Source organism: Puma concolor, chromosome B2, assembly GCF_028749965.1.
Source record: "Puma concolor isolate L17-30 chromosome B2, mPumCon1.1.hap2, whole genome shotgun sequence".
In the NCBI taxonomy this organism is placed as follows: domain Eukaryota; kingdom Metazoa; phylum Chordata; class Mammalia; order Carnivora; family Felidae; genus Puma; species Puma concolor.
In genome coordinates, this window is record NC_141671.1 from 108,594,845 (window position 1) to 108,609,210 (window position 14,366).

Sequence of the window (14,366 nt, forward strand, 5' to 3'; positions counted from 1 at the left end):
GGACCGGTAGAAATGATACAGCCTAACCATCATGAGTTGGGTAGGGATTAGGGACTAGGCACAGGAAACACACAGATAAAAGAAGGAGCAGGATGGAAGATAAAATTCTAGGTTGGGATGATAGGTGGATGGTGGTGCTACTCACTGAGAGGAGGAGCAGGTTTAGGGAGGGAAGAAAGGTAGTTTCTGTTTTGGATATAGTGAGTCTATGATGCCTGTGGAAGAGCTGGTTCTAACGTAAGGTTAGTATAGTCAAGAGCCCAGAAGGAACATTCTAGGCAGGGTAAGAGATAAACGTCCATATGGGTCAAAGGTACGGTGCTAACAGAAAACTAAAGAATGTGGATAGTATTACTCAGAGAAAAATATACAAAAAGAGAAACAAAAGCATACAAATTGTTGAGGAAGAAGTAAAATTTTCACTATTTGTAGATGACACTACTTGCAGAAAGCCCTGAAGACTACCAAAGAATTGACAGATTAATTCAGTAAAGTCACAGGATACAAAATTATAGAAATATAGAGAAATATGTTGCATTTCTATGCACCAATAATGAGACAGCATAAAGAGAAATTAAGAAAATAATCCCATTTACAATTGCATCAAAAAGAATAAAATACCTAGGAATACACTTAACCCACGAGGTGAAGACTTGTACACCATAAACTATAAAACATGGATGAAAGATATTGAAGATGACCCCAACAAATGGAAAGATATACTGAGCTCATAAATTGGAACAACTAGTATTGTTAAAATGTCCATACTACTCAAAGCAATCTATAGATTTAATGTAATCCCTGTCAAAATACCGACATTTTTCATAGAATTAGCACAATACTAAAATCTGTATGGAACTACAAAAGATCCCAAACAGCCAAAGAAATCTTGAGAAAAAACAACAAAGGTTGAGGTATCACAATCCCAGATTTCAAGGTGTATTACTGCAAAGCTGTAGTAATCAAAACAGTATGGTACTGGCACAAAAACAGACACATATAGATCAACAGAACAAAGAGCCCAGATATAAATCTATGCTTATATGGTCAATTAATCTTTGATAATAGATGCAAAAATATACAATGGGGGAGAAGGATAGTCTTTTCAACAAATGTTGTTGGGAAAACTGGACAAGCTACATGCAAAAGAATGAAAGTGGACTGCTTTCTTAGACCACACACAAAAATAAACTCAAAATGGATTAAAGACCTAAATATGAGACCTGAAACCATAAAACTCCTAGAAGAAAACATAGGCAGTATTTCTTTGACATCAGCCACAGAAACATGTTTCTAAATATGCAAGGGAAACAAAAGCAAAATCAAAATGTTGGGATTGTACCAAAATAAAAAGCTTTTGCACAGCAAAAAAAACACAAAAAAACAAAAAAACCACCAATAAAACAAAAGACAATCTACTGGATGGGAGAAGATACTTGCAAATGATATATTTGATAAAGGATTAATATCAAAATATATAAAGAACTTATACAACTCAGTACCAAAAACCCCACAAATAATCCAATTTGAAAAAAGAAACAAAAAATCAACAACAAAAGATTTATGAGAGACACCAATATTTAAGTGGCAGAGAATTCCGCAGAAGACTGAGACTAAGCAGTCATAAAGACAGAAGCAGAACCTAGAGAACAAAGTCATGGAAACCATGGTAGCAGGGCATTTACAAAAAAGGGTGGGATGAAAAGCATCAATGGACAGTGGATGGAGTGAGGAGATTCAAAATGGACTGGAGATTCAAAATAATCCACTGGTTTTTGACAAGTGAACAGTCTGGTCAGATTTTCACAGTACCAAACTATAAGGTAAGGAGTATAAACTTTAAATACTGGAAGGGGTATACATTGGGAGGTGAATGTGGCAAACTTCTTGAGTCTTCCTTTCACTCACATTTGGAAATCTCTCTTAATCTGATAACTGGAAAGGTTGACAAATACTATACAGGAGAATACAAATGCAGAAGGTTACAAAAGAACTGAAGGTGTGACCAGCTCTAAAATGGTGAAGAAAGTAAGTCTTTTGTGTGTGAGCTTTTGGTTGCTCTGAGAGATCACTGCTAACTAACCCACCCCATGTTCACCTGGCAAATTCTCCCTCCTCTAAGATTCAATCCAAACACCAGCTACCCACAGAGTCTTCACAGCCCTTCCCAGGTAGACTTAATTAGTTTTCCCTTTAGGCTCCCACCATCCTCTGTCCATATCTCAATTATAGTACTCATCACAATGCTCTAGTAGTTTATGTGTGGGCAAGGGCAGTGTTCAATTGCATTATCAGCATCTTAGTACCTGGACCGTATAAGGCATTTAAAAATTACTTCCTGAGTGAGTGAATATACTTAAACTTTCAAATATTTTTTACATACCCACACTCATGTGTGTACATACACATCTGTGAAATGGAAGGGAAAACTCTACTGACATCTCTGAGCACAGTTACAGTTTCATTTAAAAAGGGATATACTTTGATCAAAAGTATTACTTGGTTTGCCAAAACAACTATCATGATGCCAGATGGTGGAATCTTTTTGATGAAACTGCAAATAAACCTAGTCCCCAGTTTACATTATTAACCCTATTATTAGATAATTGCTCAATACAACATGGTAGGTGCATAATACTTAAAAGTCTTACTCCACTCATGTCTCTTTACTTATGTCCATTTCTTCTGTATTAAAAAGAGACCAACATATGTCAATATCATAATGATTCAGAACCACAAGCAGAGATGTGTGTTTCTGCAAAAGTAGCACAGAAGGACTCTAGGATATTCCTGGGGCAGCTCTCTCGCAACTATGTGTGGAGGAAGATGGAACTGAGGGATAATGGGTGGGTGACACACTGAAGGGACAAAGTCAGAATGTATGCATGACAAGGGCAACAGATACATGGGCCATGAAAACCAGCTCTTGTGACAGCACTGGTACATACATTTAGTCATTGCCATAGAACATACACTGCATAGGAAAGCAAATGAGTATCTTTTCTCAAATAGTTTAACGCAGACAGATGGCTGGGTCATTAACTTAGAGAATTACCACATGAAAGCAAACAGAATCATTGCTTTTAGAAGAGTAACCAGGAAATCACCCCTAACTACCACTCCAGTCACATATTAACAGATTCAGCAGAGCTCATCCACACAGGCAGTCTGCCAAGTGGCAGTCTGAATCAACTATGAACCTGATCACTTCTATAAGGATAATGAAGTAATAACGGTTATTTACACACCTACAGATTTATTCAGGTATTTATAAATCTAAGTAGGAAAGGACATAAAAACAAATAGAAAAAAGGCAGTCAGAAATTCCTGATTCATGAAGACAGGTTTCTAATTGCTAAGTGATATAGTAAGGACAAGGCATCAGCCACTTACATCTGATTCCCAGTAATAAGGAAAGATTAGGCTCCTTGCCCTGAGCACGCTGATTAAGAATACTACACAATGCCTTCAAGTCAAACAAACAATAGGACATTTCCTTGAACAGCTGATCAATCACACTCAAATCAGATAGTGGCCATTTAGTGAGTACTGTCTGCTGCCTGGATTGGTCTCCTTCCTGGCCTTGATCCAATAAAGAGCACGTCTCTTCTGTTTGTCTTTGGTTCTGCAACGCATAAAGAAAACAAAAATCAGGTTGTTAGATCAGAGGAAGGTACTCAAAGGACATACAGGTTAACATTTTCCACCATCTATAAACAAAATGATAGAGTCCTATTACATTCACATTAACGAAGTTTAACTGCATACACATAGTAGGGAAAAAAAAAAAAGAAAAAGAATTTAAACAGTGAAAATGATTCAATGGTTCCTCTGGACCATCTCATGCCCCAGGGTAAACCTGAGAAAGGCAACAAATCCAGATTCAGTGTCTAGGAGTATCTCATATCATATAACATCACCTGATAAGCATCTGGGTTATGTATGTGTTTTTTTATGATGAGATTTATCCCAAGAACAAAAAGACCTATGAAGAAATTTTAAACCTCATCCTATAGTTTTACTGTTAGTAGGGATAATGATTTAGTTACTTTAAACTATCTGTTGCAAACTGAGGAAAAAGTTTTTATGTTTTGTTAATGTTGACAGGTACCAAAAGTTTCAGCAAAAGAGAAAAAGAAATACAAGTACAAAATCAAAGTAGGAAACAAAACCCCTAATAATCTTGAATTGTGAAAGCCGAATTGGAAATATCAATATGAACTCATAAATTATCATACTCAGAAAAAGCTACCTTCACCTTATCCCCCAAACTGTCACCATCTATCTACTCTTCATCCTGAAAACTGCTAGAGACAATATAAAGCTTTCCAGTTGGAACTCTATTTAAAAATTACCAAATAGCTTGCACTGATGAGGAAAAGATTTTTTAATAGATGAATGCCAGCTAATAAATATAAAAATAACTAGGAAAAAATATGATTTTAATCACGTAACGATCCAGACAATTATCACTAGTGAATACGAAAACCATCAAGGGAAAGGGTGCTAATAAACCTCATATTCACACAGTTACCTAAGTAGCTCTCCACACATTACCTACTGTTTGCAGAGGCCATAATGTAACAAAGGGAAGAATAAGTCTGTTATTTTAACCATTTTAACCCGGTGAACTCAGTATTTCTGTCACTTACAGTGGGATAACCAAACATATATAGTTTGATGATATGAACAATGCCTACAAAGTATTAATGACAAAAAAATGTTTGACTTGACTTACTGACATCTTTAGTTCTTCTTGTAGCTTATAAGAAATAGAAGGGGTAAAGAACAAGATAAATGACACCATGAGGAGGCAATCAGGCAAATCTAGGTCTGACAATCTGTAACTCTATAAGACAACAGGCCCAGGTTTGTCAACAAGTCACTAACATGGACAAAATGAGAAACTTTAGATTTATAAGACAAAATAAAATGCAACTCATGGTCTTTTTTGATTGAATGCTAGTTTCAACTGTCATTATAAAAAGCATTTGAATTTCCCAAAGGGGAAATTTTAGTATAAACTAGGTATTATCCAATATCGAGGAACATTATTCTTACTGGGTGTGACGATGGTGGTATGTTTGTACAGGAAATGTCCCTAACTTTTGGAGATGCATTCTTGCGTATTTAGAAGCAAAATGTCATGATTAGAATTAAAAAACTAAAGTAAGTATTTTCTGTATAATGTAAGCCATATAGGTCAGCTTATAATTAAGTGAAGAAAGTATAATCTGTTCCAATGATGAAGTGTTAACATTGCACCCTTCTTAAGGATTTTCAAGGATAATTTTGTTTATATTCAATTTACACTTTATTCAATTACTTTGGGACCTAATCTCTATATAGCATTTGACTGTTGTAGTTAAGTCTGTGGAGTTGTATTCTAAGACATGAGAAAAATAAAAGTTTACCTTTTTGATTATAACTTTGTAAGAAACCGAATGGATTTAATTAACTGACATATCAAAATCCAGTCTTCAACTAAAAATATTCCATGATATGTACAAAATAAGCATGTGCTTTAACTTAAGTACTGAATCATTCTTTGACAGCAATTTGAATTTTTTTTTACTCACATCAAGCAATGTTTTTGTTAATCTCTGTAGGTTTCTTTCTTTCTTTTCCAGCTCTTCCATCATCTTTTGAGTAGTCAATTTTTCTTTAGAAAGCTTCCCTTGCATAGACTAGAATAAAGAGAATTGGAAAGCAGAGAATGTTGTTAATGCTAAAAGCAAAATGCAGTCAGGTAGGTAGACAGGAATACAGGCTCTGAAATACTTTGAATCTGTCCTCCCCCACCCCTTGGAAGATGAAGCCTTCATTTTAAAACAACCCTTACTGCATCTAGAGTGGATGACAACAAAGGAAAAAACAAATATCATCTTTACCAAGAAAGTCGACAGTCTGGGTAAAACATGTTAAACCTAAAGCAGCTGGTGTTGAATGCTATGTTACAAACAGCTCTTACTAATTGATTTTTTGTTCATGTATTCAGAGTGTTTTAGCAAATCTATACCTCCCATGCTCCACACCCCATTTTTCTCGTGGTTAATAAAATACAAGATAATAAGATCATAAGACCATCCTCATTTTCTATCATTTGAAACATAGCTAAACACACTTCTCTCAGTGTATGGTATTCTGAGCAGCGAATATGATGAATTCAGGCCAAAGGTCTATTATGGGACTTTGATAAATGAATCTTTTTCTTAACTCTATAAATTACAAATTATCCATTGTAATAAAATTCTGAGTGTACCAAAACAGTATATAGGATATTTTAAGAGTACTTGGGTCACTTCAGCTGCTAAGTCTGATTTTCAGCTACACACCAAAGATAAACTTGCCATAAACTCTGTAGTTATCAGTGGTTTCTAGAGGTTTTAATTAACACTTTTTCCTTTTGTGAAATCACAAGATCAATAAACATTTGACAAGAAAAGAGATTTCTTTTTTTTCCCCCCTTTCAGGACTATATTTATTTAGTCCCAATTCTGAAACTACTTCAGCATGCTGACTGCTTAAATAGTACACAATACATTATGAAGGTTTCCCCCCGCTCATATTATCTCTGGCTAGAATAAAAGAAGATAGCTGTCACCATGGGTTGAGATAAGATTCTGTAAATATAAAGCAGTTTTCTTAGTAACAGATATTCAACTTTGTAGCTTATTACTTGGATTTGTTTGCTAAACTCTATACAAAATTTGTTTACATTTAATAACTCATAAGTTGGTTACAAATGAATTATGCTCTGGCGTGCCTGGGTGGCGCATTTAGTTAAGCATCCAACTCCAGCTCAGGTCATGATTTCCCAGTTCATGGGTTTGAGTACTGCATTGGGCTCTATGCTGACAGCTTGGAGCCTGGAGCCTGCTTTGGATTCTGCGTCTCCCTCTGTCTCTGTCCCTACCCAGCTTGTGCACAGTTTCTCCCTCAAAAATAAACATTAAAAAAAGAAAAGTGAATTAAGCTCTATAACAAGTGTATTTCCTTCCAGGGAAAACTTTATATCTCACAAAATTTAATCTCACAGCAGAAAGTCACATGGATTCTGAAATTCCTTTGTAACTGCATGTGAATGAACCAAAAACCTATTTGAATGATATGTATTTATTTATCTGGCTGAAGATCTAAGCTTACAGGCATAACAAGATTATCTGACTGGAATCCAGAATTTATCCTAAATTTTCTTAAGATTTTTGACTATTTATCTTATTAGCATTGTGGAGGAAAGGCATAACAGTTAAGCTACTCTAAATCTAACATTTTAACAATACAATCTGACCCTGAGAGGTATTTTCACAATACTATAATGTAATCTAGTGTTTTATATTTTTACCAGTTCAGTCATACTGAATGTGATTAATAATTAGCAAGCAAATCTGACTAACATGTTCATATATAAGACTAAATTTAAATCAGAAACAGGCAATTGTCTCCATCAGATTAAATATGAAATGTTTGGCATTAGTGCTATTTTTCATAAGAAAAAAATCTGGATTTGGGAAATATATTAAGCTTAAGATGTTTGTTATGTTGGTTGGGTTCAGGGTACTTATGAAACAGTCCTTTAATAGGGGAAAGAGTTCACAGATAAACTTATCCTAAAAGGCCCATATGTTGTATAACCTCTAGACTAATATGAGGGTATGAGTGCCATAGCTGTCTGACACAACATTCTATCTATAAGATTATTTCTCTATCCTTAATTGTATGAAAAAGCATATGTTTAAAGCTTAAGAAAAAAAGAGAAAGGAAAATTTCCAGTAATCTTAGAACGGGATTACTAACATTAAAAACTTTAATTTTCAAATGTCTACAATATGTCTATAAATTTCCAGTTAATCATCTTTTAAAAATTCTAAGTTACTAACCTATATATATTTACCACATTCTTTTTAAAAAAATTTTTTAATGTTTATTCCTTTTTGGGAGAGAGAGAGAGGGTGGGGGAGGGGCAGAGAGAAAGGGAGATAACAGAATCTGAAGCAGCTCCAGGCTCTGAGCTGTCACCACAGAGCCTGACGTGGGGCTGGAACTCACAGACTATGCGATAATGACCTGAGCCACTTAACCAACTGAACCACCCAGGCACCCCTATCACAATCATTCTTAAAGTTGAAAAATGGTTTTAAAAACATTTGTTGTTGGGGCGCCTGGGTGGCTCAGTCGGTTGAGCGGCCGACTTCAGCTCAGGTCATGATCTCGCGGCCCGTGAGTTCGAGCCCCGCGTCGGGCTCTGTGCTGACAGCTCAGAGCCTGGAGCCTGTTTCAGATTCTGTGTCTCCCTCTCTCTGACCCTCCCCCGTTCATGCTCTGTCTCTCTCTGTCTCAAAAATAAATAAACGTTAAAAAAAAAAATTAAAAAAAACACAAACATTTGTTGTTTTGATCTAAATATCTAGAAATGCTATCTTTTGTCCCATAAACAAAATAGCTCAAATGAAGGAAAGACAGCTGTGCCTTCACCAATAAATATCATGTATTCCACAAACCCGATTTAAGAGAAAGTATTTTGATTAAAAACTTATGTTAGCAGTTTTACTATATAAACACACACAACTCCATCCCAAACAATGCACCTATATGCACGCACGCGCGCGCACACACACACACCACACACAAAGACACCATACAAGAGTTTCACAAATACATTTCTTCATGCAATCATTCATTTAGCAAAAATTATAACCAAGCACAGTCTGTGCACTGGATGATGATGCCTCAGTGAATAAACAGTCAAAACTCTGGCCCTTTCATAACTTTTACTAGGAAGTAAAAGATCAAAGAAAATAAACAATGTGTAAGTTATAGTATTTTGTATTAGAATTTGACTAGCGCTTTGGAGAACAAATTAGCATGGCAAGGGAGAGGAGGTGGAGATGGCAAGGCAGAGGAGGTGGAGATCGCAAATGGAGCAGAGTATAGGCTCATGGAAAAAAGGTGACGTTTGAGCAATGGCTTGAAGGAGGTGAAAGACTGCATCTCATAGATATCTACAGTGTGTTTCAGTCAGTGCAAAGGTTCTGAGCCAGATGGTGTCTTCTGTGTTGAGAAAACGCCAGAGAGCCAGGGTGGCAGAAAATAGTAAAAGATGAAGTCAGAGAAAGCACAGATTGTGTAAGGCTGCTGAGCCAGTGAAAAAACTTTGATTTTTACTTTGGAAAAAATGAGGAACCATTGAAAGATTCTGAGAAGAGACATGACATGATCTGGTTTTTGTTTAATAGGTCACTCAGGCTGATGAGAATAGACTTCAGGCAACCAAGGATGGAAGCAGGCAGAAATAACTCATATGAAGAATAAAGATGTGTTGGACGAGGGTGGTCAGGAGAAGTCAGATGCTAGATATATTTCGAAGGTAATAAGATTTGTTCACAAATACGAGGCAGAAGAGAAGGGTAAGTCTAAGGTTTCTGAAGTGAACAAATGGAAGGAAAAATTTTCCATCAATAGAGAAGGGCCTGAACATGGATGGTAGAGTAGGTTTTACTATTTTCTCTTTGGGGAAGGAAAGAAATTCAATTTGGATTTATTATGTCTGATATGTCAAGTGGTACTGTTGAGTAGGGAGTTGGATGTACAAGTTGTAAGGTCAGGAAGAATTATGAGCTGGAAGAAGTTAGGGAGTAGTGAGCAGACACATTACATACAAAGCCATGGGACTGGGCAAGATCACTAAGACAAATACAGGTACAGAATTCTAGGAAAGAAACAGACCTTTTTTGAAATATGGTACAACTTTTTGAAAGCATTTTACATGCCTGCACAATAAACTTTAACTTAAATATCACAAATACAATTAAACGTATCCCCCTAAATTATAAGGAAGAAAACTTCTAATAAGGTTCTTTGTCCAATTTTTATACACTAGCCTACTAGTCTGCCTATATCTTTATTATAATAGGATTTATGTTACAGATGTTAAATTTATTGTGTCCAGTTAAATAAAACAAGAAAATAACAACAAAAACTTTAAAAAGAAAGTTCTTCTAAAATTTTTTCATTTAAAATTTTATTGTATGTATTTCAATGATCTAGATATAGGGCATAAGTAAATCAGTTTGAATTTATTATTGAGAACAGATACAAAGTTTCATGCTGTTATGATTCCATTAGTACAAATACCACTATTCTTGTAACAGCTTACGTAACTATACATGAAAGGTAAGATCATGGCGCTACTAGCATTAGAAATAGCGGTAAGAAGCACGTACGTAACAGAAAGGTAATAATGGCATCTACAAAGCATTAACAAGGGGAATGCATTCTCTGAATGAAATTGATATTTTTTCTCAACACCTTTTATTTTATTTTTAAATAGTTTTTCTTTTGTTTTAATGTTTACTTATTTTGAGAGCAAGTACGCCATGTGCACGAGCAAGTGGGGGAGAGGCAGAGAGAGAGAATCCCAAGCATGCTCCACACTGTCCGTGCAGAGCCGGATGCAGGGCTTGATCTCACAACCCGTGAGATCATGACCTGAGCCTAAATCAAGAGTCCGATGCTTAACTGACTGAGCCACCCAGGTCCCCATCAACATCTTTAGAAAAACTAGTTAAAAGAAAGATCATCTCCTAAATGAGGCCACTCCTTAAAGACTGGGAGAGGTGGCTGTTTTACCTAATGCATAGAAACAACCACACAGAGTCAAAAAAATTTTTGACAGAGTCAAAAAGAACCAGAGGAATATATTCCAAATGAAAGAATAAGAAAACCTCAGAAAAAGGCCTTAATGAAACAAAGATAAGTGAGTTCAAAATAGTAGTCATAAAGATGCTCACCAAGGTCAGCAAAACAATGCATGAGCAAAGTGAGAATTTCAACAAATATATAAGAAAGTACCAAGTAGAAGTCATAGAGCTGAAGAGTAGAATAGCTTAACTAAAAATATAACAGATGGATTCTACAGCAGACTAAATGAAGCAGAAGAAAGGTCAGTGAACTCAAAGACAGGGCAGACTTCATTCAATCAGAATAGCAACAAGTAGAAGAATGAAGATGGCTTAAGGGACTGAAAGGACAATCCTAAGCAAATCAATATTTGCATTACAGGGTCCCAGAAGGAAGAAAGAAAAAGGGACAGAAAACTTATTTGAAGAAATAATGGCTGAAAACTTCCCTAACCTGGGGAAGGAAAGAGACATCAAGAGCTAAGAAGCCAAGAGAGTTCCAAATACGATGAACCCAATGAGACCCAAAGGGGCACATTATGATTAAATTCAAAACTTAAAGACAAGGAGAGAATCCTAAAAGCAGCAAGAGGAAAACAACTTGCTATATACAAGGGAACCCCTACAAAATTCTCAACAGATTTTGAGCAGAAACTGTGTAAGCCAGAGGGTGCAGCAAAATCTATTCAAAGAGTTGAAAGTACTGTCAACCAAAAATAGTTAACCCCACAAAGTTGTCCTTCAGAAATGAGGGAGAAATAAAGAATTTTCTAGGGGCACCTGGGTGGCTGTTGGTCAGTTAAGCTTCCCACTTGGGGTCAGGACATGATCTCATGGTTAAGGAGTTTGAACCCTGCATCTATGCTGACAGTAGAGAGTCCGCTTCAGAGCCTCTGATCCCACTTCTCTCCTCCTCTCTCTCTACCCCTCCTTAAACTCGCACACACTCTCTTCCTCTCAAAAATAAACCTTAAAAAAAAAAAAAAAAAAAAAAAAAAAAAAAACTTAAAAAAAAAAAAAGGAGTTTTCCAGACAAGCAAAAGCTGAAAGAGTTTATCACCACTTGACTAGACTTACAAGAAATGTTCAAAGGACTTCTTTAGGCTGAAATGAAAGGGTGCTAATTAGTAACAGGAAAACATGTGAACGTATAAATCTCACTGGTAAAAGTAAATATATAGTAAAATTCAAAATAACACTGTAAGGGTGGTGGGTTAATCACTTATAAGGCTAGTATGATGGTTAAAACACAAAAGTAGTAGAAACAACTAACTGTGATAGTTGTTAATGGATACATAAGATAAAAAAGAAATAGGGGCAACAAAAATATAAAAAGATGGGAGGACTGCATCAAACTAAAGCTGCTGCATAGCCACACACACACACACACACACACAATGAAAAGGCAATCTAACAAATCAGAGAAAATAACTGCAAATCATATCTGTTAAGCGGTTAATATCCAAAATATACAAAGAACTCATAGAACTTAATTAGCAAACAAAAACAATAAAAAATCTGATAAAAAATGAAGTAAAATGAGGGAGTTTGGGTAGCTCAGTTGGTTAAGCTTCTGACTCCTGATTTCGGCTCAGATCATTATCACACGGTTTGTTGAGTACGGGCTCTGCATCAGGCTCTGTGCCGACAGCATGGAGCCACGTTGGGATTCTCTCTTTCCCTCTCTTTCTGCCCCTTCCTTGCTCTTCGTCCTCTCTCTCTCTCAAAAAAACATTTTTTTTTTAATTTAAAAAATGGGCAGAGATTCTAAATACACATTTTTCAAAGAAAATATACAGATGGCCAACAGGTACATGAAAAAGTGCTTAACATTACTACCTGTCAGAGAAATACAAGTCAGAACCACAGTGAGATATCGCCTCACATAGTTAGAATGGCCATTATCAAAGACAAGAGATAACAAGCTCTGGTGAGGATGTGGAGAAAAGGGAACCCTTGTGCATTGTTGGTGGGAATGTAAACTCGTGCAACCACTAAGGAAACAAGTATGGAGGTTCCTCAAAATATTAAGAATACAACTACTATACGATTTAGCAATTCTACTTCTGAAAAACACTAACTCAGAAAGGTATCTGCACCCCCATGTTCATTGCAGCATTATTTCTAATAGCCAAGACATGGAAACAAACTATCCACTGATAGATGAATGGATCAAGAATGTGTGATATATACAATCCGGTTTATGCAAATGGAATATTAATCCAACAATACAAAACAAGAAAATCTTGTCACCTGCAACAAGGTGGATGGACCCTGAGGGCATTATGCTAAGTGAGGTAAGTCAGACAGAGAAAGGCAAATACCATGTGATCTCACTCACCTATGAAATTTAAAAAAAAAAAAAAATCCTCAGAGATAACAGAGAATAAATTAATGGTTGGGGTGGGGAGTGGAATTAGGGAAAGGGGTAAAGAGGTATAAAGTTCCAGTTATAAAATAAGGCCTTGGGGATGTACTGTCCAGCACGATGTCTACAGTTATATTTGAAAATTACTAAGAGAATAGATCTTAAAAGTTCTTATCACAAAAAAAAAAAAAAAAAGTAAACGATGTGGTGATGGACATAAACTAGATTATTGTGATCATTTCACAATATATAAAATAACAAATCATTAGATTGTACGCCTGAAACTAATATGTTATATATCTGAGTAAAAAATAAGTCAACAGTTAAAAAAAAAGGTATAGAGTTAATGGTAACAGCATAAGATTTTGTAGTAACACAAAACTAGGTTCTGGGTCCACACCTTACGTGCTGTGCAACCATGGATAAGTTATTCAACCTTTCTAGGTTCCAAGTTCATCAGAAAGAATTTCCAAACTTGTAAGGTATTGTGAAAATTATGCAGTGTGTATACAGACATTTTGGGTGCCTGCCTAGTCTCAAATCCCACAAGTCACAAGCGGCCATATTTTAAGAATTCTGCACCTCTCAGGTATAGCTCACTGAATCAAGCAGAGTGAACACTTAACCACACCTGAGAACCTGGGATGCAGAGTCTAGGAGTTCATCTCTTCATGATTGGAAATGAACTACAGAATGTAAGAGGCTGCGGACAACTATATTCTGCTATGTGAGCTAAAGAATAAAGGGAGTCTGTGTGCACAGAGAGAAGAGAATGAGACACACTGCAATGAGAGAAGCAACAAAGCCTCTTCTTTCCTGAAGCCTGGTTTTATTCCTTCTGATGGGTTCCACAGTATCGCTACGTTCTTTCAACACAGTGGTTCTGTTTTTGCTTACGCTAAAGTGAATTGGTTTTTTGCTTAAAACCAAAAGCCTAAATGACTTTCACTTGGTACAAAATATTTATGCAATAATCACTAATTCTTCTTATACTATTAAAAGGAGCCCATTTCTTATAACCAATCATCATGATGCACACTTTAAATATCTTACAACTTTGTCAATCATACTTCAATAAAGCTGGAAAAAATAAGAGCCTATTCCAATTCAGCACTGTGGGTTTAATTTTCTTGTGGGCAAAGGTTTTTGGTCTGCTTTGTTCGCTAGTTATCCACCAGAAGAATGCCTGGCCCACGGCAGAAACTCAGTTAAAGTTATTGAAAAAAAAAAAAGATGAGAAAATAACTAAAACCCAATTTAGTTTTTAAGTAAAAGGCTATGTTCATTCATTCAAAAGTAGTTACTGAGTATCTATGCTA

General features: G+C 36.0%; 1 protein-coding gene across 8 annotated transcripts in view; it reads right to left on the bottom strand.

The window, feature by feature from the left end:
• The window catches only part of CEP85L (centrosomal protein 85L), a 227,477-nt gene that overhangs the window by 6,156 nt on the left and 206,955 nt on the right, over positions 1–14,366 (bottom strand). For all 8 annotated transcript variants that reach the window (XR_015251502.1, XM_086707691.1, XM_086707688.1 and 5 more), the window contains 2 exons: positions 5,580–5,687; positions 3,394–3,625 (listed from right to left, as the gene is read on the bottom strand). Coding sequence is in view for 7 of the 8 variants with exons in the window: in XM_086707691.1 (XP_086563817.1) it covers positions 3,394–3,625; positions 5,580–5,687 (340 nt within the window). In the remaining variant the exon portion in view is untranslated. The remainder of the gene's footprint in view (positions 1–3,393; positions 3,626–5,579; positions 5,688–14,366) is intronic.